Raw genomic sequence first — 25,655 nt, 5'->3', positions numbered from 1 at the left:
CAATCAAGGACTCTAGAATGTCTTAGTGCTTTCAAAACTTAGTGCTTATGGACTAATACATAAAAGGATATAGAAGAGAACAGTGACCACAAAAATGAAAAAAGTGGAAAGTTTCCCATACTAATGAGAGCCTGGGACTTTTGCCCAGGCCAAAGATGTTTGCCAAGGAGGAGCAATTTTCTTCCCATTCAGAGAATGGATATGAATAGGTTCTCAGGTATTTGAAGTGTACTTGAAGAGCCAGTTGTCAGAAGTAAGAAAGAATGGGCAATTCTCCCCACCATACAGGGAGAACTGGGACCAGAGCTTTTGGTTTATATGAGCTCAACTTTGCTGTCTTTCCCAGAAGGCCTTCAAAGTGAGGAAGGAGTAGGCTTTAGAAAAATCTGATTTCCTTCTTCTACTTATTACTCTGTCTGCCAGTTATCTTGGGTGGGGTGAGGTCACATAGATGGCATTCAACCAGGTGCTCTAGATGCTGACAGTGATGGTATAGTAGCCAGCCTCTAAGGTGAATCCAGTGATCTCTACCTCCTGGTATTCATTCCCTTGTACGTGGGCTAAAACTAGTGAATTGTTTTAGCCGGTATAATAGGACAAAAGTGATGAAATATTACTTCCATGATTAGATTAGAAAGTATTGTGACTTCCATCTTGCTTTTACACTTCCGCTTTCTCATTGGCTTTGATGAAGCAAGCTGCCATGCTGGAGAGGACAATATAGCAAGGGACTGAAGGCATCCAACAGTCAAGGGGGAACTGAGGTTTTCAGTTTAGTAACCTGCAAGGAACTGAATCTCCCAAGAACTCTGCAAGGGAGCTTGAAATTAGATCTTTCCCCAGTTGAGTTTTCAGAGGAAATCAAACTTTATGCTGATGCAAGAGCTCTTGAAATTCCAATGTTTAAGAAAAAAAAAGGTAGATTGTCATACTTCCAGTGAGGTGCCTTTTTCTGTGGGGATTTCTTTTGCATTACAAAGAACATGAACCCTTCATCGAACCCAGTGTGAAAGCCACAAGTAGTTTAGTAAATATTAAAATATCTCAAGTTACTAAGTGTTGGTGAAGATGTGGGGAAACAGGCGTGTTATTTTTGGAAGTGTAAGTTGATGAAAATTTCGAGTGAGTATCTGACAAAATATTTTAAACTTTCACACACTTGACCCAGCAAGTCCACTCTAGAACTTTATTTTAAAGATGAATCAGTTAAGATCAGACCAATAGGTCATACGGGACATCTCCTTGCACATAGAAAGCTCTACATATGAGCTCTAATAATATATTAATTGAGCCCTTTACTATATATCAGGTGCTTTGCATGTATTATCTCATTTAAGTTTTAAAGTGGGCTTTATTTTCTATAATAGTTTTAACTTCACAACAAGATTAAGGGAAACAGCAGATAGTTCTTGTATACTCCCACATCCAAACATACATAACCTCCCCCACTATCAACACCCTCCACCAGGATGGTACATTTATTAAAATGAATTGACCTGCATTGACACATCTTTATCACTCAAAGTCCAAAGTTTACTCTTGGTCTTCTACATTCTCTGAGTTTTGACAAATGTATAATGACATATCACCACCATTTTAGTATCATCTGCCCTAAAATCTTTGTCCTCTACCTATTCATTCCTTTGTGCACCCTGACCCTGACAGCCATTGATGTTTTTACTGTCTCCAAGGTTTTGCCTTTTCTAGAATGTCATACAGTTGGAATCACAGTGCATGTACCCCGTTCATTTTGGCTTCTTCCATTTATATACATTTAAGTTTCCTCCATGTCTTTTTATGGCTTGATTGCTTTTCTCTTCTTTATCACTGAATAATATATCATTGTCTGGATGTACCACAGTTTGTTTATGCATTCAATTTTCGAAAGACAATTTGACTTCTTCGAAGTTTTGATAATCATGAATAAAACCCCTATAAAGATCTAACCAGCCAGGCACGATGACTCATGCCTGTAATCCCAGCACTTTGGGAGGCTGAGGTGGGCATATCACCTGAGGTTGGGAGTTCAAAACCAGCCTGACCAACATGAAGAAACCCCGTCTCTAATAAAAACACAACATTAGCCAGGCATGGTGGTGAATGCCTGTAATCCCAGCTACTTGGGAGGCTGAGGCAGGAGAATCACTTGAACCCTGGAGGCAAAGGTTTCAGTGAGCCAAGATCATGCCATTGCATTCCAGCCCGTGCAACAAGAGCGAAACTCTGTCCAAAAAAAAAAAAAAAAAAGAAAGAAAGAAAGAAAAAAAAGATCTAACTTCAAAGTAAGTTTTAAGAAATAAGTTTCCAATTTGTTTGTGTAAATTAAATAAAGCATGATTGCTGGATCATATGGTAAGAATATAAGAATATGTTTAGTTTTAAAAAAAACTGCCAAACTGCCTTACAAAGAGTCTGTACCATTTTGCATCCCCACCAGCAATGGATGAGCATTCTTGATGCTCCACATTCTTGCTAGCATTTGGTGTTGTCAGTGTTGTGGATTTTCACCATTCTAATGGATGTGCAGTGGTATCTTATTTTCATTTTAGTTTGCAATTCTCTAATGACATATGATGTTGAATATCTTTTTACATGGTTTTTTGCATTCTATACATCTTCTTTGGCAAGGTGTCTGTTCAGGTCTTTTGCCTATGTTTGTATCAGATTGCATTACAAATGTAAGAATTTCTAGGAGTTAAGAGATTCCTTCTGAGATTTTATATGCACCTCTTCAGTTTACTGTGGACATTCATTTTTCCCTGTTTCTTAGCAGTGGAGAAAAGTATTTTGGCATTATCTTAATATTCTTGCCATTTCCCTTGGAATTTTGGATCTTGTCCTCTGAGTACAGACACAACTTAAAAAATTACACACATGTGTGTCCAGGAGCACAGTTATCACCAGGTGGATGTATTCAAAGAGAGCTTCTACTACATTCTCTTATAAAGTAAGCTAACATCATTGTCTGCATTGTCTGTATACCAGATTGCTTTAATACTATATGCTCATGTGATTTGTTTCACTCTTACCACAAACCAATCTCTGTTGAATCCCAGAAGTCCTCAGCTGGTGATTTCAGGGTTGAAGAGATGACCTTAAGCAGTCCGTTATGCCTGCTTTGAAGTCCCTGTAATAAAAAGAAACTTTGGTAAATTTTGCAACATGATTACTAGCCAGCATGAAAGCATGAAAAAAATTGATTCATGAGACTGTGATTGGGTGTTTGGAGAGGTGGATGTTATCCTGCTTATGTTTTCTCTGATTTCAAGTCTTATCTTCAAGGCTTTACTTATTTATTTATTTAACCACAAAGAACAATTTAGTACTGAGATGTTCTTATCTTTTTCTGATGTGAGGAGAATCATGAGACCATGGCTATGAATTGAACACAAATAAAAAGAGAGTGAGAAAAGTTGTATGTGAGAAAGAGTTCTATGATCTAGATGTGAACTTCCAAAGAGTAAATATCTAGAAAGGGCACCAAGTCCCACTGTCTGCGAGGCAGATTCCTGATGGAGGACAAGGGTATGAGGGTTGGGGAACAGGCCAGAGGAGAGCAAAGTCTGCCTAGGTTTGATCATATGCTGTAGGACATGGCTGGTGGGAGAGCTCTCTAATGAGTCTGCCCAATGTCTGAGGTCATGTTCTTGGAGACTCCTGAGTAAGAGGAGATTTCTTAGACTTAAGTCTCTGCCATTTATTTAGCTCTGTAGTACTTTATTGAGAAAGCCTCCATCTATCTACTAAAGCTATCCAATATGACCAAAATAAAGATATATCCTTTCTTATTTACTCTTGAAGAACTGAACTAGTCAATTTTAATTTGTTTCTATGGTTCCTGAATCCCTGATCTGAAAACTCTCTGCTACTTTTCTTGAAGGTCATTGCATTGCACAGAATAAATATTAGTCAATGGGCCATAAAATCCTGTAACATTCTAGGTCTTGACAATGAATATTTTACTCTTTCCTTCACTCCTGTGTTTTTTCTTGTCTCTGGCCTTGGCTCTGTGACTTGAAGTAAAAAATATTCCCAAAGTCCCTTGCAGCAGTGCATGAGTTAGGCTATACCAAGATTACCCTTGTCCCGTATTCCTTCTTGATCTTGTGAAATTGTATGGTCTTAATATATCTCTTCCAGATCCATAGGTTGAATTTTAATTGCCAATGTGATAGGATTTAAACTGGTTCCTTTAGGAAATGATTAATATATGATGACAGGGTCCTCATGAATGGGACTGTGACCTTATAAGAGGGCTTGAAAGAACTAGGTGGCTCCTTCCATTCTCCCACCATGTGAAGACACAGTGTCCATCTCTTGCAGAGAATGCAGCAACAAGATGCTGTCTTGGAAGGAGATGCTGGGCTCTCACCACACATGGAACATAACAGGACCTTCATTACTGACTTCCCAGCCTCTAGAACATGAGAAATAAGTTCCAATTGTTTGTAAGTTATCCGACCTCATATATTTTGTTATACTAGCACAAACAGACGAAATCATAAAGCTTCCATTTTTTTCCAAGTCACATGTTGCCACACAAATCAGGGTAATGGAGGTCATCTTCAAGGATCATGGTCATCTGGGCATCCTGTCCCACTATGGCACTGTTACTGCTGCAACAGCCAGACAGTCACCCATAGACATGTTCTTTCTTAGTATGTCCCTGAACTTTCAGCACAAGCACTCCATCTTTGCTGCCAGATTAAAGACCCTCCACTCTGTGTCCTGAAATTATCAGTCCACCAAAGCAGCAGCCAATTTGAGACCTGAATAAAAAGTGAAGGCCTAACAGTGGAATCATGGTCAATTTCCCTTTTCTTTTTATCAACCCATTTACAGTGACATCTAATTTAGACTTCTGAGCTTCTTTTAAATGACCACAATTCTCCAAAGTACCTACTATTTTTCCAAGTATTCTAATGACACCTGCTTTTTTCCCCTTTCCTCTGATTTTCCTCTGCTGCACTGTTTAATAGATAGAGAGTATGGGAATCTGGCAACATGGCTGAATAAGAACAGCTCCAATCTACAGCTCCCAGTGAGACCAACGCAGAAGGCGGGTGATTTCTGCATTTCCAACTGAGGTACCTGGTTCATCTCATTGGGACTGGTTAGACAGTGGACGCAGCCCATGGAGGGTGAGCAGAAGCAGGGTGGGGTGTCGCCTCACCCAGGAAGCACAAGGGGTCTGGAAACTACCTTCCCTAGCCAAGGGAAGCCATGAGGGACTGTGATATCTGGCCAAGATACCATGCTTTTCCCGCAGATTTTGCAACCTGCAGACCAGGATATTCCCTTTGGTGCCTACACCACCAGGGCCCTGGGTTTCATGCACAAAACTGGGTGGCCATTTGGGCAGACATTGAGCTAGCTGCAGGAGTTATTTTTTGTACCCCAGTGGTGCCTGGAACACCAGCAAGACAGAACCATTTCACTCCCTTGAAAGGGGCTGAAGCCAGGGAGCCAAGTGGTCTTGCTCAGTGTGCCCCACCAGCATGGAGCCCAGCAAGCTAAGATCTACTAGCTTGAAATTTCCACTGCCAGCACAGCATTCTGAAGTCAACCAGGGGAGCTTGAGCTTGGTGGGGAGAGGGGCATCTGCCATTACTGAACCTTGTGTAGGCGGTTTTCCTCTGACAGTGTAAACAAAGCCACTGGGAAGTTTGGACTGGGTGGAACTCACCACAGAACAGCAAAGCTACTATAGCCAGACTGCTTCTCTAGATTCCTCCACTCTTGGCAAGGCATCTCTGAAAGAAAGGCAGCAACCCCAGTCAGAAGGTCATAAATAAAAGTCCCATCTCCCGGAGACAGAGCACTGGGGGATGGGGTGGTTGTGGGCACAGCTTCAGCAGAATTAAACGTTTCTGCCTGCCAGCTCTGAAGAGAGCAGTGGATCTCCCAGAACAGTGCTTGAGCTTTGCTAAGGGACAGACTGCCTCCTCAAGTGGGTCCCTGACCCCACATGCCTCCTGACTGGGAGACATGTCCCAGCATGGGTCAACAGGCAGCTCATACAGGAGAGCTCTGACTGGCATCTGGCAGGTGCCCCTCTGGGATGAAGCTTCCAGAGGAAGGAGAAGGCAGCAATCTTTGCTGTTCTGCAGCCTCCACTGCTGATACCCAGGCAAACAGGGTTTTCAGCAGACCTCCAGCAAACTCCAGCAGACCTGCAGAAGAGAGGCCTGACTGTTAGAAGAAAAACTAACAAACAGAAAGCAATAACATCAACATCATCAAAAAGGACACCCACACAAAAACCCCATCTGAAGGTCATTAGCATCAAAGATCAAAGGTAGATAAATCCACGAAGATGAGGAAAAACCAGTGCAGAAATGCTGAAAATTCCCAAAACCAGAATGCCTCTTCTCCTCCAAAGGATCACAACTCCTCACCAGCAAGGGAACAAAACTCAACAGAAAAATGAGTTTGACCAATTGACAGAAGTAGGATTCAGAAGGTGGGTAATAACAAACTCCTCTGAACTAAAGGAGCATGTTCTTTTTTTTATTATTATTATACTTTAAGTTCTAGGGTACATGTGCACAACCTGCAGGTTTGTTACATATGTACACATGTGCCATGATCGTGTGCTGCACTCATTAACTTGTCATTTACATTAGGTATATCTCCTAATGCTATCCCTCCCCCCTCCCCCACCAAACGACAGGCCCCAGTATGTGGTGTTCCCCACCCTGTGTCCAAGTATTCTCATTGTTCAATTCCCACCTATGAGTGAGAACATGCGGTGTTTGGCTTTCTGTCCTTGTGATAGTTTGCTCAGAATGATGGTTTCCAGCTTCATCCATGTCCCTACAAAGGACAAGAACTCATCCATTTTTATGGCTACATAGTATTCCATGGTGTATATGTGCCACAGTTTCTTAATCCAGTCTATCATTGATGGACATTTGGGTTGGTTCCAAGTCTTTGCTATTGTGAATAGTGTCTCAATAAACATACATGTGCATGTGTCTTTATAGCAGCATGATTTACAATCCTCTGGGTATATACCCAGTAATGGGATGGCTGGGTCAAGTGGTATTTCTAGTTCTAGATCCTTGAGGAATAGCCACACTGTCTTCCACAATGGTTGAACTAGTTTACAGTCCCACCAACATTGTAAAAGTGTTCCTATTTCTCCACATCCTCTACAGCACCTGCTTTTTCCTGACTTTTTAATGATGGCCATTCTGACTGGTGAGAGATGGTATCTCATTGTGGTTTTGATTTGCATTTCTCTGATGGCCAGTGATGATGAACATTTTTTCATGTGTCTGTTGGCTGCATAAATGTCTTCTTTTGAGAAGTGTCTGTTCACATCCTTTGCCCACTTTTTGATGGGATTGTTTGATTTTTTCTTGTAAATTTGTTTAGGTTCTTTGTGGATTCTGGATATTAGCCCTTTGTCAGATGAGTAGGTTGGGAAAATTTTCTCCCATTCTGTAGGTTGCCTGTTCACTCTGATGGTAGTTTCTTTTGCTGTGCACAAGCTCTTTAGTTTAATTAGATCCCATTTGTCAATTTTGGCTTTTGTAGCCATTGCTTTTGGTGTTTTAGACATGAAGTCCTTGCCCATGCCTATGTCCTGAATGGTACTGCCTAGGTTTTCTCTTAGGGTTTTTATGGTTTTAGGTCTGACATTTAAGTCTTTAATCCATCATGAATTAATTTTTGTATAAGGTGTAAGGAAGGGATCCAGTTTCAGCTTTCTACATATAGGTAGCCAGTTTTCCCAGCATCATTTATTAAATAGGGAATCCTTTCCCCATTTCTTGTTTTTGTCAGGTTTGTCAGAGATCAGATGGTTGTAGATGTGTGGTATTATTTTTGAGGGCTCTGTTCTGTTCCATTGGTCTATATCTCTGTTTTGGTACCAGTATCATGCTGTCTTGGTTACTGTAGCCTTGTAGTGTAGTTTGAAGTCAGGTAGTGTGATGCCTCCAGCTTTGTTCTTTTGGCTTAGGATTGACTAGGCATGCAGGCTCTTTTTTGGTTCCATATGAACTTTAAAGTAATTTTTTCCAATTCTGTGAAGAAAGTCACTTGTAGCTTGATGGGGATGGCATTGAATCTATAAATTACCTTGGGCAGTATGGCCATTTTCACGACATTGATTCTTCCTACCCATGAGCATGGAATGTTATTCCATTTGTTCGTATCCTCTTTTATTTCATTGAGCAGTGGTTTGTAGTTCTCCTTGAGGAGGTCCTTCACATCCCTTGTAAGTTGGATTCCTAGGTATTTTATTCTCTTTGAAGCAATTGTGATTGGGAGTTCACTCATGATTTGGCTCTCTGTTTGTCTGTTATTGGTGTATAGGAATGCTTGTGATTTTTGCACATTGATTTTGTATCCTGAGAATTTGCTGAAGTTGCTTATCAGCTTAAGGAGATTTGGGGCTGAGACGATGGGGTTTTCTAAATATACAATCATGTCGTCTGCAAACAGGGACAATTTGACTTCCTTTTTTTCTATTTGAATACCCTTTATTTCCTTCTCCTGTTTAATTGCCCTGGCCAGCACTTCCAACACTATGTTGAATAGGAGTGGTGAGAGAGGGCATCCCTGTCCTGTGCCAGTTTTCAAAGGGAATGCTTCCAGTTTTTGCCCATTCAGTATGATATTGGCTGTGGGTTTGTCATAGATATCTCCTATTATTTTGAGATACATCCCATCAATACCTAGTTTATTGAGAGTTTTTAGCATGAAGGGCTGTTGAATTTTGTCAAAGGCCTTTTATGCATATAATGAGATAATCATGTGGTTTTTGTCTTTGGTTCTATTTATATGCTGGATTATGTTCATTGATTTGCGTATTTTGAACCTACCTTGCATCCCATGGACGAAGCCCACTTGATCATGGTGGATAAGTTTTCGATGTGCTGCTGGATTCGGTTTGCCAGTATTTTATTGAGGATTTTTGCATCGATGTTTATCAGGGTTATTGGTGTGAAATTCTCTTTTTTGGTTGTGTCTCTGCCAGGCTTTGGTATCAGGATGATGCTGGCCTTATGAAATGAGTTAGGGAGGATTCCCTCTTTTTCTATTGATTGGAATAGTTTCAGAAGGAATGGTACCAGCTCCTCTTTGCAACTCTGGTAGAATTCAGCTGTGAATGCATCTGGTCCTGGACTTTTTTTGGTTGGTAGACTCTTAATTATTGCCTCAATTTCAGAGCCTGTTATTGTTCTATTCAGAGATTCAACTTCTTCCTGGTTTAGTTTTGGGAGGGTGTATGTGTCGAGGAATTTATCCATTTCTTCTAGATTTTCTAGTTTATTTGTGTAGAGGTGTTTATAGTATTCTCTGATGGTAGTTTGTATTTCTGTGGTATTGGTGGTGGTATCCCCTTTATCATTTTTTATTGCGTCTATTTGATTCTTCTCTCTTTTCTTCTTTATTAGTCTTGCTAGCAGTCTATCAATTTTATTGATCTTTTCAAAAAACCAGCTCCTGGATTCATTGATTTTTTGAAGGGATTTTTGTGTCTCTATCTCTTCAGTTCTGCTCTGATCTTAGTTATGTCTTGTCTTCTGCTAGCTTTTGAATGTGTTTGCTCTTGCTTCTCTAGTTCTTTTATTTGTGATGTTAGGGTGTCAATTTCGGATCTTTCCTGCTTTCTCTTGTGGGCATTTAGTGCTATAAATTTCCCTCTACACGCTGCTTTGAATGTGTCCCAGAGATTCTGGTATGTTGTGTCTTTGTTCTCGTTGATTTCAAAAACATCTTTTTTTCTGCCTTCATTTTGTTATGTACCCAGTAGTCCTTCAGGAGCAGGTTGTTCAGTTTCCATGTAGTTGAGTGGTTTTGAGTGAGTTTCTTAATCCTGAGTTCTAGTTTGATTGCACTGTGGTCTGAGAGACAGTTTGTTATAATTTCTGTTGTTTCACATTTGCTGAGGAGTGCTTTACTTCCAAGTATGTGGTCAATTTTGGAATAGGTGTGGTGCGGTGCTGAAAAAAATGTGTAGTCTGTTGATTTGGGGTGGAGAGTTCTGTAGATGTCCACTTGATGCAGAGCTGAGTTCAATTCCTGGGTATCCTTGTTAACTTTCTGTCTCATGGACATGTCTAATGTTGATAGTGTGGTGTTAAAGTCTCCCATTATTATCGTATGGGAGTCTAAGTTTCTTTGTAGGTCTCTAAGGACTTGTTTTATGAATCTGGGTGCTCCTGTGTTGCATGCATATTTATTTAGGATAGTTAGCTCTTCTTGTCTAATTGATCCCTTTACCATTATGTAGTGGCCTTCTTCGTCTCTTCTGATCTTTGTTGGTTTAAAGTCTGTTTTATCAGAGACTAGGATTGCAACCCCTGCTTTTTTTTTTGTTTTCCATTTGTTTGGTAGATCTTCCTCCATCCCTTTATTTTGAACCTATGTGTGTCTCTGCACATGAGATGGGTTTCTTGAATACAGCACATGGATGGGTCATGACTCTTTATCCAATAAACTAGAAAATCTAGAAGAAATGGATAAATTCCTCGACACATACACCCTCCCAAGACTAAACCAGGAAAAAGTCCAATTCCTGAATAGGCCAATAACAAGTTCCGAAACTGAGGCAGTAATTAATAGCCTACCAACAAAAAAGCCCAGGACCAGATGGATTCACAGCTGAATTCTACTGGAGGTACAAAGAGGAGCTGGTACCATTCCTTCTAAAACTATTCCAAACAACAGAAAAAGAGGAACTTCTCCGTAACTAGTTTTCTGAGGCCAGCATCATCCTGATATGAAAACCTGGCAGAGATACAACAACAAAAAAGAAAATTTCAGGCCAAAATCCCTGATGAACATTGATGCGAAAATCATCAATAAAATACTGGCAAACCGAATCCAGCAGCAAATTCAAAAGGTTATGCACCATGATCAAGTTGGCTTTATCCCTGGGATGCAAGGGTGATTCATCATACACAAATCAGTAAATGTAATCCATCACATAAACAGAACCAATGACAAAAAACACATGATTAGCTCAATAGATGCAGAAAAGGCCTTAGACAAAATTCAACACCCCTTCACGCTAAAAACACTTAATAAACTAGGTATTGATGGAACATATCTGAAAATAATAGGAGATATTTATGACAAACCCACAGCCAATATCATACTGAATGGACAAAAGCTGGAAGTATTCCCTTTGAAAACTGGCACGAAACTAGGATGCCCTCTCTTAACACTCTTATTCAACACAGTATTGGAAGTTCTGGCCAGGGTAAGCAGGCAAGAGAAAGGAATAAAGGGCATTCAAATAGGAAGAGAGGAAGTCAAATTGTCTCTGTTTGTAGATGACATAATTGTATATTTAGAAAACCCCATCATCTCAGTACAAAAACTCCTTAAGCTGATAAGCAACTTCAGCAAAGTGTCAGGATACAAAATCAATGTGCAAAAATCACAAGCATTCCTATACACCAATAACAGACAAACAGAGAGCCAAATCATGAGTGAACTCCCACTCACAATTGCTACAAAGAGAATAAAATACCTAGGGATCCAACTTACAACAGATGTGAAGGACCTGTTCAATGAGAGCTACAAACCACTGCTCACAGAAATAAGAGAGGGCACAAACAAAAGGAAAAACAGTCCATGCTCATGGATAGAAAGAATCAATATTGTGAAAATAGTGATACTACCCAAAGTAATTTATAGATTCAATGCTATTCCCATCAGGCTACCATTGATTTTCTTCACAGAATTATAAAAAACTGCTTTAAATTTTATATGGAACCAAAAGAGAGCCTGTATAGCCAAGACAATCCTAAGCAAAAAGAACAAAGCTGGAGGCATCACACTCTCAAAAGAAGACATTTGTGTGGCCAATAAACATATGAAAAAAAGCTCATCATCACTGACCATTAGAGAAATGCAAATCAAAACCACAATGAGAGACCATCTCACTCCAGTTAGAATGGTGATCATTAAAAAGTCAGGAAACAACAGATGCTGGAGAGGTTGTGGAGAAACAGGAACACTTTTACATTGTTGGTGTGAGTGTACATGAGTTCAATCATTGTGGAAGACAATGTGGTGATTTCCCAAGGATCTAGAACCAGAAATACCATTTGATGCAGCAATCCCATTACTGGGTATATACCTGAAAGATTATAAAGACCCATGCTTATGTATGTTTATTGCAGGACTATTTATAATAGCAAAGACTTGGAACCAACCCAAATGCCCATCAATGATAGACTGGATAAAGAAAATGTGGCATATATATACCATGGAATACTATGCACCCATAAAAAAAATGAGTTCATGTCCTTTGAAGGGACACGGATGAAGCTGAAAACCATCATTCTCAGCAAACTAACACAGGAACAGAAAACCAAACACAGCATGTTGTCACTCATAAGTGGAAAGTGCACAATGAGAACACATGGACACAGGGAGGGGAACATCACACACCAGGGCCTATCGGGGGGTGGGGGGCAAGGGGAGGGATAGCATTAGGAGAAATACCTAATGTAGATGACGGGTTGATGGGTGCAGTAAACCACCATGGCATGTGTATACCTATGTAATAAACCTGCACATTCTGCACATGTATCCCATAACTTAAAGTATAATAAAAAAATAAAATAACATAAAAAATAGAGAGTATGATTTTTGTTGGGGAATATTTTATAAGTATTGCTCTTCTGTCCAGAGTGCAACATTCCATAGTTATCTCCTAGCGATATAAAGGATGTGGAAAAAAAACTATAATCCACTGGCTGTTTCAGTCATTACTGAGCTGCTCTTTTAAGATCTTTTGTTCTGAGAAGAATCAAAGGAGCTCCTTTGAGTCAGACACTATGGAAAACAATTTTTTTAAGTCACTGCTGATTTGAAAGTTTGTTGTTCACTTTCCTGAATTCTGTGTTCTGAATTGCAGTTATATGAAAGCAGAGCTGTACAATGGTAGTTTATTTTTCCTTTATAATATGTGGATGGTATACGTCCTATACATATATTTGGGTTAAACAAATAGTCTTAAAAGTTATTACCAGAGGGACTGCCTGTGGGACTGCTTTCTCTTTTGGTGTTTTCCATGCAAATGTTTCCTTGACCCAGCTCTTGGCTCTGTGGGTTAATCTGGGCAAAAGTGGACCTGCACAATGGCATGGGTTCATGCAGGAAAGTGTCCAGTCAAGGAATGATAGAAGACTTTTCAAGTCTGTTGGCTTAGGTAGTGACCCATTCTGCTGGGTTCCATCCTAACTCACTGTTTTCCTCCTCTGACTGCTATAATTCTCCAGATGTGCTGATGTAGTTTGGTCCAGCTTTGCCTCCATGGATTAATTTATTTAATAAATATTTATGGGGCTCTCTATGACATTGGGCATGATTCTAGATTCTTGGGAATGTAGCGGGGAGCAAGACTGTCTAAGGTCCCTATTCAGGTACAGATAAACAATAAAATAGACAACTGATAAGTTAGTTACAGGTTGCGGTAACAGCTAGAAGGGGAGAAACAGGGTGATGTGATGAGTGAAGCAGATTGTTTTTGGGAGAGGATGGTCAGGGATGTCTCACCTCATCCTTAACAGTTCAGCTGAGATCTACATGTCAACAGAGAGCCAATCATGAGATATGAGGAATACCGTTTTATGTTAAGGGAATGATAAATGTGAAGATCCAAAGGCAAGAAAGATTTGCTTGTTTATGGAATATAAGGGAGGTCAATCTGGCTCAGGCATCATGAGTGAAAGGGAGAGTGATGAGGAAATGCGTTGGAAGGATGAGCAGATCATGCAGTGCCCAGGAGAGCTGGAGATCAGTTTAGAGCGTATAGTAAATGGATCGGGAAGCCACAGAAAGGTTTTAAATAGGTGGGGCATAGGATTTGGATTTACTTAAAAACATGTCTCAGGCTGTTGTATGGAGAACAGAGTGTGGCAAGTAGCAAAAGATCATGGGGAATCCAGCGCTGACATTATTCATTTAGACATTCTTTTTTTTCTCTAACCTTTTTTCCTTTTTTATTGTTTTCTTATTTTCTGACAGCGTCTTGCTCTGTCACTCAGAGTACTGGAGTGCAGTGGCATGATCCTCAACTTCCCAGGCCAAGTGATTCTACTACCTTAGCCTTGGGAGTGGCTGGGACCACAGGTGCACACCACCAAGCCCTGATTGGCTTTTGATACATTTTTAATTTTGTAAAGATGGAGTCTCCCTATGTTGCCCAGGGTGATCTTGAAATCCTAGGCTCAAGTGATCCTTCTGCCTTGGCCTCCCAGAATTCTGGGATTATAGACATGAGCCTTAGTGCCCAGCTATCTCTAACTTTGCTGTTAATGCTTATTCCCCTGTCTCCCTGTCACAACCTCAAGTGCCATGCAGATTGCAGTTTTCTGCTGCCAGACTGCAGTGTCAAGGTCATCTCTGCTAACCCAAAGCACATTCCAATGGATTTCAATTGCCATCTGTTCCCCTGAGATCCAGGCCATCTCTGCTAACCCAAAGCACATTCCAATGGATTTCAATTGCCAGCTGTTCCCCTGAGATCCAGGCCACTGTTCTCAGTGCTCTCTATATCCAGCTGGTGCCCTGCCTCATTCCAGCAGCCAGGAATGCTCAGCTTTGGAAGCCAATGAGGTGGGCAGCAAGTTGTTCTGTATCCCATGTTTCCCTCTGTTTAAGAAATTTGAAAAAGGTATAAGTGTACATGCTGTGTTCAAGCTGGCATTCCCATACATATATTTGAAGAATGTTCAACACTAGTAAAAGGACTGACAGAGTTCAGTTCCTGGAGACCAGGGATTCATTGAAAGTAGTTCCATGCATTCTTTTTATTCACTGAAGACACTCCACTGAGATGCTTTTCTGGACCTACTATAGCTGAAGTAGGGAGTGGTTCTGCCTGGGTGTTCTGATACCATCTGTGTATGGCTGGCCTTCCCCGGGCCCCAAGGCTGTGTCTCATTGAGAGCAGAGCCCCTGGGAAGTTCACCCCTCAGCTGAGTGGGCAAGTGCCGGGTATAGTGCTCAATGCTAGGGAGACATATATGAGAGAGGTACAGAGGCTTACATATTCCAACACCATTTAAGGGTGAAGGTGAAGGTTGGTTTTGTTCCCTGTCTGCCCAATCTGCTTGTGGTGAATTATTGTGCCAACTATAAGTATGACTTTAGGAATTTTGGGCCAGGGGCTGCAGGGGGTGGGAGGTAGACAGAGGGAATGTCTTCATATGAAGGCTTCACATGTTATGCTAGGGCAAGATGGTACATTCAGCAAAAGCTCAGGCTGTGCTGGCTAGTGCTTTCATTCATTCCTGTGCCAGGTACCTTGCAGAGCCACCCAGCTGGAGAAAAGGAACCCAAAATTCCCTACCAGGTCAGGCTTCCTTGTTCTTCCCTCGGAGCCTTTTCAGCCCCCCCATGTGGTGCATCAGGTGAGGTGCAGCAGGGCTTGGTGCAGGAGCTCTGCCCGCCTGGCACCTGCAGGTGTAATAAGGGATGGCACATTTTGTTAGCCACAAGACTCTGAGGCCTTCGTGCTTGTTCAGTTGAGACCATTGGCCAATCCAGTCTTCTATTCTCTTACTTCAAACACCCCTCACTGCCTGTTGGAGATAAATCCTTTTTCTTCCCTTGCCTGTGAAAATTGCCCTGGTGGATTAATAGGTGTGGGGTTTCACTAGGCAGAAAAACAAGGAGGAAGGGCCCTTTTCCAAGATTCCACCACCCTCCTTTCCTTTCACTGCTATTTTGCATTAACATATACATGGTGTGCATGCCTTTCAAGAGCTGAACAGATGCTGGTTCTTGCATTTTGTGCAGTGCCAGGGAAGGATGGGTGTTCCATTTTCCATGTTACCCTACTGCCTGGGGCCACTCCATGCTGATGCTGGTGCTGATCATCTGTCTCTTGGGGTGTTGATGGTGGTGGAAACCTGTTCTTCTGGACCAGAATGTGCTTACCTTTTCCCTTCAGAATGAATACTGAAACTATCTCTTTGCAGTAATCAAATTCAACTGATTAATAATCTGTAAATTTCCCATGTAAGAAGCAAGCCATCTTGAAGTTGGGTGTGACTCCTATCATGGCTGTGATACACCCAAGTCCACAGGGAGATAATTTTCCCCTCCCCACACTCTGGACCCACAGCAACTTCCTCACCCACTTCAGTTCAACTCTGTCACTGATGCCCCTGAGAGTATTTTTTATTTGACTGTTGCTCCTTTGGTTGGTTAATGACTATGTCATCATCGAAGTCCCCAAGCTTGTCTTGATTAGCCTCCTCTCCTCAGGGAAATTGAGAAGAATGAGAGAGCCAGTGATTTAAGGGGATTTGGAGGGAAGGAAAGAGGCTAAGGAGATGAAAGAATAAAGGAGGAAAAGATATGATCTCAAGAAGAGAAGGAGAATGAAGAGAGAGGCAGTTAAATCTGGGGATGTGGGACAGTAGACTTACTTCTTGGGCTGAATAGAAGGCACATTTTGGGGGAAGTTTAAACTTGTTCCCTTTACTTGCCCAGGAACCCATGGTGTGGCTTCACTGTGTGATTTGAAAGGGTGAAATGCAGGGTTATGTATGATCAGAATGACTAACACACATATAGCCAGGTGTGTTCTAGAGACCTTCAAGGAAATTGGCATTGAAGGTGGAGGCTGGAGGCATTTTTACTTCACTCACCCCTGCTCAGGGCCATTTGGTAAGGCATTCAAACCCTTCCAGATGCTCCCCAGGGATTCTCCTGGGTTCTAGAGAGTCCCCTGCATGGGACTGGGCAAGAAGGAGGTAACCCAACGGAGACGGGTCTCTTCCATGTATCGGCACCGCATGCTCCAGTGCTCTGCTGTACCACTGACAAGACCAGTTCAGGCTGCGTGATTCCGTGGAAAGATAAGGACTTTCAAGGCCAACTCCCTGGTAGCAGGCATAGCCACTAATCAGTTAGTGTGACTGTGAACAAGTTTCCTCAGTGGTAAAATGGGATTAGTCACCCCCACCAGATAGGTTTCTGATGAGTATTAAATAAGATAATATATGTCATATGTAGGTCATGTTGTACATGCCTGAAAGGTAGTAGAGCTTATTCAGTCTTCATCCGCCCTTCCTGGCCCTCCCACTACTCTGCCCTCTCCCCAACCCAGGTTTTATGCTACTCTTCTAAATTGGAGATGGCAATACCTGGAAAAGAAGGAGAAAGGAGGAAAGTATGTATTAACATAACTCACACCTCCCTCCACATTAAACATTCAAACATTTATTGATCTTTTTATCAAACTATGTGAAGGAATGGAAGATTAAAAAGAAAGGAAATCCTTTCTCATTTAAGAGTAGAAATGGAGCTCTAGCAGTCAAAACGACCCTCAAGTTAAAAGAGTCCCTAAATTGTTCAGAATCAGCTACTGAGACTTGGTAACAGCAAACCACATGGTCTTTCCTCTGGTATATGATTAGGACAGAAACCTTCTTGTTGGGCCAATGACTGCGCAGGTTTTGATGACATGAGGAATACAATAAGTTGGCCATTGTATGAAAGGGTGGCAGCAGGACCTGAGCTTGTGCCCTTGTCACTTTCTGTATGAGGCCAGGAGGGTGGAGCTTGATGACATCTCCTAACAATACCCACATGCACATCTCTGTCATCCTTAAATCACTGAGTCTTGGACTTCAGGGTCTCCTTGTGCCGGTCCACAAGGGAACCAACCCACTCCACCGTTTTCTGCTTGGCTTCCTCCCAGCTGTAGAGTGGCTTATATGCCAGATCTCGCTGAGCCTTCTTATAAGAGAAGGTGAATACGCTATTTGACAATGTGACTATGTGGCGGTTGAAGGGAGGTCGATAGGTGTAAATTGGCCTGAGTAGGAAGCTCACTATTTCCAGCAGGAAGCCAATCCAATACATCAGGGATAAAGGAAGGCTCCATCTGGAATCAAGGCGGAGGCCGAACTCTTTGCTCAGGGTGTAATTAAGGTTATCATAGCTTTGGTGAGGCGTGTCATCTGAGATATAGTAGAACTGTCCTCGGATGCTTGGGGCCTTCTTGGGGTCCTGCAGGGCCCTCAAGGCCAGAATGTGGGCCCAGGCCACATTGCCAACATAGACTGGGTTAACAGTGGAGAACTTTCCAACACTTGACAGGATCCCATTGTTGTTCAGGGCCTCGTTTACACTAGCAGAAAGGAATCGGCTTCCTTCCCCATAGATATACATGGGTCGTAAGGCACAAGTGTACAGGGTGCCGCCGTTTTTCAGATTCCACCCGTTAGCCGCCAGCACAGCCTTCTCAGCAAGCTTTTTGCTATGTGGGTATGGAGCGGGCCATGTGTTTTCCAGAGGCTCTTCTTCGTGGCCATTCTGGATGATTTCCTTGTAGGAGTTGGGCCCGGCTACCTCTATGCTACTGGTGTAGATGAAGACTGGCACACTAGCTTGGACACAGGCCTCTAACAGGAGCTGGGTACCTGTCCATGAAGAGCATATTGTCACTGTCAGGATATATCCCTAAGAGGTGCCAACCACGAGCACAGATCTATGTGCCCCACCCCCCACTCCCAAATATGGTGGTTGTAACAGACTCAGGGTACATTCTTCTGTGGTTCTGTCTGAGATTTGGTCGTATTACAGCCATAAGAAAAATACCAAAATGAAGAGAAACTGACATGTGGGTTCTGGAGAGTAAGAATTTCTAGACTTTTGGGTTTCATGGATGTGTGTGTGTGTGTACTTTAATTTTGGAAAGGGACCTAGGGTTATCACTTTTTATTTTGCCAAGTAAGGGTATTGACAAATTATGATTTGTAATCAGTACCATTAAAGTCAGATCATTTAAAATCTAAAAAATCAGGAGGCTATACTCTGTGAATATGGACAGTTCCAGTCCTTAGGCAAAATGGGCAGTTGAAGAATTCACATCACACACACACATACACCATTGTATATAGGCAATATAAACTCTTCAATATATATGAAATTGTTGGTACTTTTCTCATTTTGCTGGGCTCTAATAAAACTTTGTCACAAGGACCACCCTGGAGTCACTGAGCAAGCAGTGGATTGTGGGGAGATGCTGGAAACCCACACTCTTCCTGATTGTGTGTTCCCTGGGAAAGCTGCTTCCAATTCTGGCTGTGACTCTGTTTACCCAGTTATGTAAAGTGGAGGTGATAAACCTTCTTTTAAACTCTGCCCTGGCGTTTCCTGTGGAGCCTGGTGGAGGGCTGGGGAGAGAAGTGTGTCCTCTGCTGGTAACACCTGCAGTGGGAGGACCTTGTAGCCTCCCCTGAGCTGTGTAGAAGCAAAGCTCATGGAGGTACCCATAGTGCCTTCCCTTGAAGAAGGAAGGAATTTCCTAGGGAAAGGATCATTTTTATTTACAAATTTTTGTATCTTAGCCCTTTTAATGTCTCTGTGCAATTTGAGTTTCTGGAAAGACAGCCTCATGTGTTCAAAAATTAATCTTGTGGCAGAGAAAATTTGGAGTTAGTTTACCTTCAAGGGGGAAATGACCAACATTGTGAAGTATTTTCTAAGCTTGGGAGTTATAATGGTTTTAGCAAACAGATGCCTCTAACACTTCCCCTGTCATTTCATATCCCCTCCTTTTGGGAGCTGTTGAAGTAGTAATTAAAATTAAAAACTGGTTACTCTTAGCACCCTCCTTGCACAGCAGGGGTACTTAGAAGTATGGGTAAGTAGAAACTGGAAGTTTTTTTTTTTTTTTCTTTTATGGTGCTGGAGACTCAAAAGCAATTGGTTGCTTTGGAAAAAGAGTCAGAGTAGACTAAATGCGGAGGGCCAGGCCGGGGTTTGGGGTGCTATGGTGCTGAAGAGACTGGACTCTGGAGATCAGAGGGTGAGATTTCTGAGAAGATTCCTTAAGGAAATGTGTCTGAATTTAAGGTAGTTGGAAAGCCATACTTTGAAAGGAAACCCCAAGCATTTAAGGGATGAAGATTAAATGAGGGTGCACTTTGTGCACCTGGCTGAAAACGGCTCTGGAATAGTAGGCCCTGTGGTGAGCTGAAGAGATTGTATTCTTGATACTGGAAAAATCTTACTGTTAAAAAAATATTGTGGGAAGGCATGTGCTGGATAATTCTGTCCTGACAGACCTTGTGAACCAGCTTTGCTAGTTCTCTCGAGAGGACTTCTTGTTTGAGGTGGGCAGGAGGGCTCTGAATGTTCTCATCAACCTACACACAAGGTTCAAAATGGTGACTACAGTGGCACCTGCAAGGTCTGCTTCTGGCCTGGGAGGCAAGGGGTGGCTGGGTATCAAGAGTCTGAAGTCAGAAATTAGTTGACTTTTGATTGGAACCACAGTAGAAAGAGCCTTTGGAGTCACACAGGGGTGAGTTTAAAGTCTAACTCTCCTACTTGCTTACTTACCTGGGGGACCTTGGACAAGTTACTTGCCCTCTCTCAGTCCTAGTTTTATCATCTAAAAAACTAAAGTTAGCAGTCTTGAACTCCCCTATTCGTAGCGATCAGCAAAGGCACTTGGCCCAGAGCACAGCAGGTGTTCAGTGGAGGGACTTCTTTTCCCTTCCTGCCCTTCTTTGTGATCCTTAATTCCCCACCTTGCTGCATCTCCTCCCCAGCCTACCATACCTTTCACATTGACATTCATGATAGACTCCCTGTGAGTGACACCGAAGACATCAATGATACAGGCGGTGTGGATGATGACCGAGACGTCCTGGCAGGCTCTCTTCAGGAATGGCTCATCCAGAATGTCTCCTTCCAGCACTGTCAGCTTGGTCTTGTTCTGGAGTTCTGTGTGAACACAGGTCAGGTCATTGGAATGATTTCTGTATCTGGCTGAGAAGTTTTCTGATAAAGGTGATGTTACATAAGTGTTCAAGGATGGTTAGAGTAGGGTGTTAGAGTGGAGGGTGTACATTCTACGGAAAGAACAAGTAAAAAAGGCACAGAAATCAGCATGTGTATCAATTTCTTGGAAAGAGCAAACATCTATTTCTCTCCCATCTCATTTTAGAAAAGTAATCTGAGCAGTGAGCTGTCAGGTATGCCTGGAATATAAGCATTGCTAGAGTCATGGGAAGCCCATCAAATTTTCTAAGGAGAGTAGTGTGATTGTAGAGAGTATGAGGGAAAAGTTTGAAGTTAATTCTGTAAGTAATGAGAAATCATGTATAGAATCATAATTTTGGGACTCCAGCATCATGTTAAAGAAAACCCCTTATTTATATTTGGAATAAAATGACAAAAAGGCCAAGCCCCGTGGCTCATGCCTGTTATTCCAGCACTTTGGGAGGCTGTGATGGATGGATCACTGGAGCGCAGGAGGTTGAGACCAGCTTGGACAACATGGGGAAATCCCATTTCTATTAAAATACATGAAATAGCTGGGCATGGTGGCATGTGCCTGCCTGCAGTCCCAGCTACTCTGCAGACTGAGGTGGGAGGATAAATGGAGGCTGGGGTCTCTGGTTCCTGGCAGTGAGCCAAGATCACACCTCTGCACTCTAGCCTGGGTGATAGAGCAAGACCTTGTCTCAAAAAAAAAAATCCACACAAGCAACAACAAAAAAAGGAACAAAAGCAGGGTTGTGGTATAGGAAGTTAATCTTGGCTTGAGGATATAAAATGGACTGGTATAGGGGATTTGAGAAAGACTGATGATCAAATGATTAATCAGAATGTCTGTGCCAAAGTTTCGATGAGGACTGGAAGCAGGGTCCAGCAGTGGAAGCAGAGGAGGGGAGAGATATACCAGGTTTGAATTTCAGACCTTACCTTGAAGGTCCTGGTACCTATTGGATCTGAGCTGATAGGAAAAGGAGAAGATAAAATCACCCCTACAGTTTCCTGCTTGGGCAACTGGGAGGAGAGTGGAATCATTACTCAGGAATTGTGGGTGGGCTTCAATGATGAATTTCCCTGGAAAACTTTTATCAGATATCATCAAAAGCAGGTAGCAATGCTGAAAATGAGTTAACCACCAATGAACTAACATCGCAGCTGTCTAGCCGGAGGCAGTGGTTACAACATCAATGACTTCAGGTTCCTTTGAAATCCACAGGAAGTGACGCTGCCAGTAAGGTTGTCACCTGGAATTAGCCCACAAAATGAACACCATGCTACATGGAGCTTGGATAAATACTCTACGCTTGTTTGTGCTTTATCATCTGTATGCAACTTACAGGATATTTATTTCTTTTTACAGCTATCTCATGAGGTAGGTATTCTGAGTCCCACTTTACCAGTGAGGAAACTGAGTCTCAGAGAGGTTAAGGGACAGATCTAAGGTCACGTTTCTAGTGAAGGCTTAAACACGCCCACCCTGCCTCCAAGCTTGTACCCTGTACACCAGGTGCAGGACTGGCTGTTTAATATCAACTTTTCTGTTGTTTAATATCATTCTTTTCCAAAGAATAAGCCAGTTTAACTGAAATTGGCAACAAAGACCAAAGACCAGTGAGAGCAAAATTCAGAGTGAAAAATTCGAAGCTGGAGAAATTCCTTCCTGGGGTACAAGCAGGACCACTTGCTCTCCTGATGCCTCTGCCATGTTTTGTCTACTCCCAACCTCTTCCCATTGTCAGGCAACTCCAAGAAGGTCCTGGAGTGGGGGAGTCAGAGAAGAGGCTGCTGGTGGTGATGTGGGTAACAGCCTGAGAGTGGGATGTTCTCTGGTTCTATTTCCACCTCTGCCCTTCCTGCTGCCTTCCTCTGCTTCTTCTTTGCTGCCACTTCAGACAGACTGGCTCAAAGGAGTGTCAAAGTGGAAGAAGTCCAAAGCTGAGAGAAAAGGACTCTTCCCCAGTGAGTTCCCAGGGATCTAGAGGGACTAGGAAAAGGGACTTTGTTGATGAAGACATGGCTCCCTTCTTCTCCAAGGCACTGTAGACTTGGCAAGTGTTTTATGTAGACTAAATGGAGTTGCTTTTATGGTGTAAGTTGGGCTAGAGGAAGGCCTAAAGGAGCTGTAGGACAAACTACTGCTTAAGAGCACAGACGCTGCACTAGTCTGTCTGGGTTCAAATCTAGCTTTGCCATATGCTAACTGTGGGACCTTCAAAAAGTTAACTAACCTCTCTGTTTCTATCTCCTCATCTTTAAAAAAGGAGGATAATATTACCGATCTCATAGGGTTGTTATGAGGAGCAAATGAGTTGGCAAACCTTTGGCCAAGTGCCTGGCACAAAAAGAACACTGAATGCTTTCTCTGTTTTTATCTTCATACAGACCCCTGCCTGTCTATTATATGATCTGCATTTTTACCATAGGGGAACAATACCTCTAGGCTGAGCATTGCTTTTTTCTGGCTTCAGATGTTAAATTGCAAATATTGGTGAGACACAGGCAAGGATTATAAGCATTTAATATTTGTTTATCAAAGACAACATTAAAACAGAGGGTGGAAGAAATCGAACATTTCAAGAGGTCAGAGAAGAGCAAAAGTAGAGTGTTGGGTGTGGTCCCTGAATGCTGTCAAGTGGGGGATTCTCTGTGGGCAGGGCAGGACCCTCTGGGCAGCCAGAGCCCACATGTAGACACACAGTCCCCCAAATCCCCTGGGTTGGGGAGGAGGACAGGGAATTGTTTTGGGGCACACCAAGGAGCAAAGGGAGAGACTGAAGATCCACTTTGCCAAGCATCAGCTCTGGGGCCAAGTGAAATAGCCTATGGATAAAGCTCTGGTCTGAGCTCTGCTACACATCAATCAGATGGCCTTAGCAAGTTGCTTTGTGATTCCGGACCTTGATGCGTTCATTGTCCAGTTGGATGTGATGCCTTTTCTACCTGCCTCATGGGGCCATTTGTACAAGGAGTTGCCACAGAAAATTCTGCAGTCAATTTCTTTTTGATGATGAGCAACAGAGGTAAATGTTTTTTTTTTTTTTTTAAAAGCCATATATGCAAAATCTAAATGAGGCATGTCTGGCCTTATACTGCCTCTTACTCTGTCTCCGCTCTGTGCTGTGCACTGTGCACACACACTCTCTCACTGATGCTCTCTCTCTCACTATATATTTTTCATTATTTCTCTGTCTTTCTCATTGTCTCTGTCTCTGAGTCTCTCTCCCCGACTCTCTCTCCCCCTTATTGTTTTCCTCTCTCTCTGTCACACACACCCACTTATACACTCATCTTTACCTTAACTTCCTTTTATTTTGCCCTCACTAAGGATACTAAGGAAGCTGCAAAACAAAACACAGCCTGGCACGTTCTAGAGAGACAATGACCCATTGGTGAGGTCTCCAGGGTAATGGTGTCCTTTATGAATGTTGTACAGCAATTGCCAAGACAAAAGCTTCAGAACATAAAAGAGTTGCAGACAAGAAAAAGAACTGATGTGGGATTTTCTAGACGAGAAGAAAAGAGGCCTGGAGGCTGAGGTGGCTGCTTCTCAAGTTCCGGGTCAGGGCCAGAATCTAGTCTCTGGAAATCCCACCCAGTATCTTTCATACTATGCCATTTTATACTATTTAATATTTATTTCTTGATGACTTTGGATGTGAGATTGGCTTAGATTTGGCTACAAATTTCAATAACTTGCTAGACAAGGTCCATCTCCCCCCACACACATGCAGTGTTAAGATGGAACCACACACCCATGACCCAAGTTTACTTACTAGAAAATTCCTCTCTCAATTCTGGTCTGAAGGCCTTGTCCAAGACCCTGATCTCCTTCAGCTCCTTCTCCTTCACCAAGAGGCGGATGATCCTCTGTCCCAGAAACCCTCCTGCTCCTGTCACAAGGCAGCTCCAGCCCGTCATGGCCATCCAAAGTAGCAGGAATCACTCACCAGGAAACAGAAGATGCTGGAGATCTGATTCTAGGGTGACCCTGGAGAGGGCTAAAAAGAGACGTCAAATGGTTATATACTCACACAGATGCCTTATTTTCCTCTACCCCATTGTTTTGCAAACATTCGGTGTCCCCATCACTGCAGGAGTAGCTGAAAGAAAATGAAAAATCTCTAACCTTTAGTTAGATTGTTAAAAGCTGGACAGAAGAGTGGACGTACTTTTCACCTCATTTCCTGTGGCAAGTCTGAAGCTTTATGCACTGTGGCTTCTGGCCCAACCCTTATCACTTTGATCTCTGGCCATGTACTCATTGCTCTCTCCTCCTGTGGGATCCTTATCTCAGAAAAATAGTGACCTTTGGGTTACATCTCTAATTCTTCCCAGGAACAGGAAGAGAAGTCCCATCCTAATGCTGCAGTGTGGCAGAGTCTTGGGTTTAGCCTTAATAGGACACTAGTCAGTTGATACCAGCTGTCTGGGATCCACAATCTGTGAACTTAAACTAGACCAGGAGAAATCTGCAAGTGCAATTTGAATTGTGCCCTTGTTCAGTAAATCCATCTGGAGGGAAATCCATGTAAGCCCATTATCTCCTCTCTCAGACTATCATTTGAAATGTTGCTGCTGTCTTACAAAATTTAGAAATTTGCAATGGTGACAGCCCCAATCACTTAGTTTCATGTGCGGTGACTTTCTTTCCTACCCAATATATCTGAAACCTCAATGGTCATTTGCCCCTGGAGAGCCCTGGGTTCCTAGATGAACAACATCATTGAAGGAAAGCTATCTGGTGATAACCACTTAATGATATGGCCTGTATCACAAGAGTGGGGATTTGTGGTTGTATGCCCCAATGACTCTTATCATAGGTGTTTGAACTTATCCATATTTTTGGCTGCAAAACGATTCTCAGCAAATTCTTG

At 42.4% G+C, this 25,655-nt stretch overlaps 1 protein-coding gene and 1 long non-coding RNA gene across 3 annotated transcripts in view; one reads left to right on the top strand and one right to left on the bottom strand.

Moving 5' to 3' along the window:
- LOC107967697 (uncharacterized) overlaps window positions 1–25,655 on the top strand; it is a 71,940-nt gene that overhangs the window by 24,992 nt on the left and 21,293 nt on the right. The window contains exons 6-8 of one of the 2 annotated variants that reach the window (XR_010152750.1): window positions 4,324–4,448; window positions 4,980–5,087; window positions 21,998–22,153. This is a non-coding gene — a long non-coding RNA (uncharacterized LOC107967697). Of the gene's footprint in view, window positions 1–4,323; window positions 4,449–4,979; window positions 6,464–21,997; window positions 22,154–25,655 lie in introns of those variants that run through there. The other variant, XR_010152749.1, reaches the window with a different exon arrangement.
- Window positions 17,189–24,775, bottom strand: LOC469446 (3 beta-hydroxysteroid dehydrogenase/Delta 5-->4-isomerase type 1). Its single transcript, XM_009428209.4, has 3 exons — window positions 24,555–24,775; window positions 20,563–20,727; window positions 17,189–18,413 (listed from the first exon to the last, which is right to left on the bottom strand). The coding sequence occupies exons 1-3, from the start codon at window positions 24,703–24,705 to the stop codon at window positions 17,602–17,604; spliced, it is 1,128 nt and encodes a 375-aa protein (XP_009426484.1). The 5' UTR covers window positions 24,706–24,775; the 3' UTR covers window positions 17,189–17,601.

Source organism: Pan troglodytes, chromosome 1 (genome assembly GCF_028858775.2).
Source record: "Pan troglodytes isolate AG18354 chromosome 1, NHGRI_mPanTro3-v2.0_pri, whole genome shotgun sequence".
Lineage (NCBI taxonomy): Eukaryota > Metazoa > Chordata > Mammalia > Primates > Hominidae > Pan > Pan troglodytes.
Note: the sequence above shows the minus strand (reverse complement) of the source record. Positions and strands in the feature narration are given on the sequence as shown.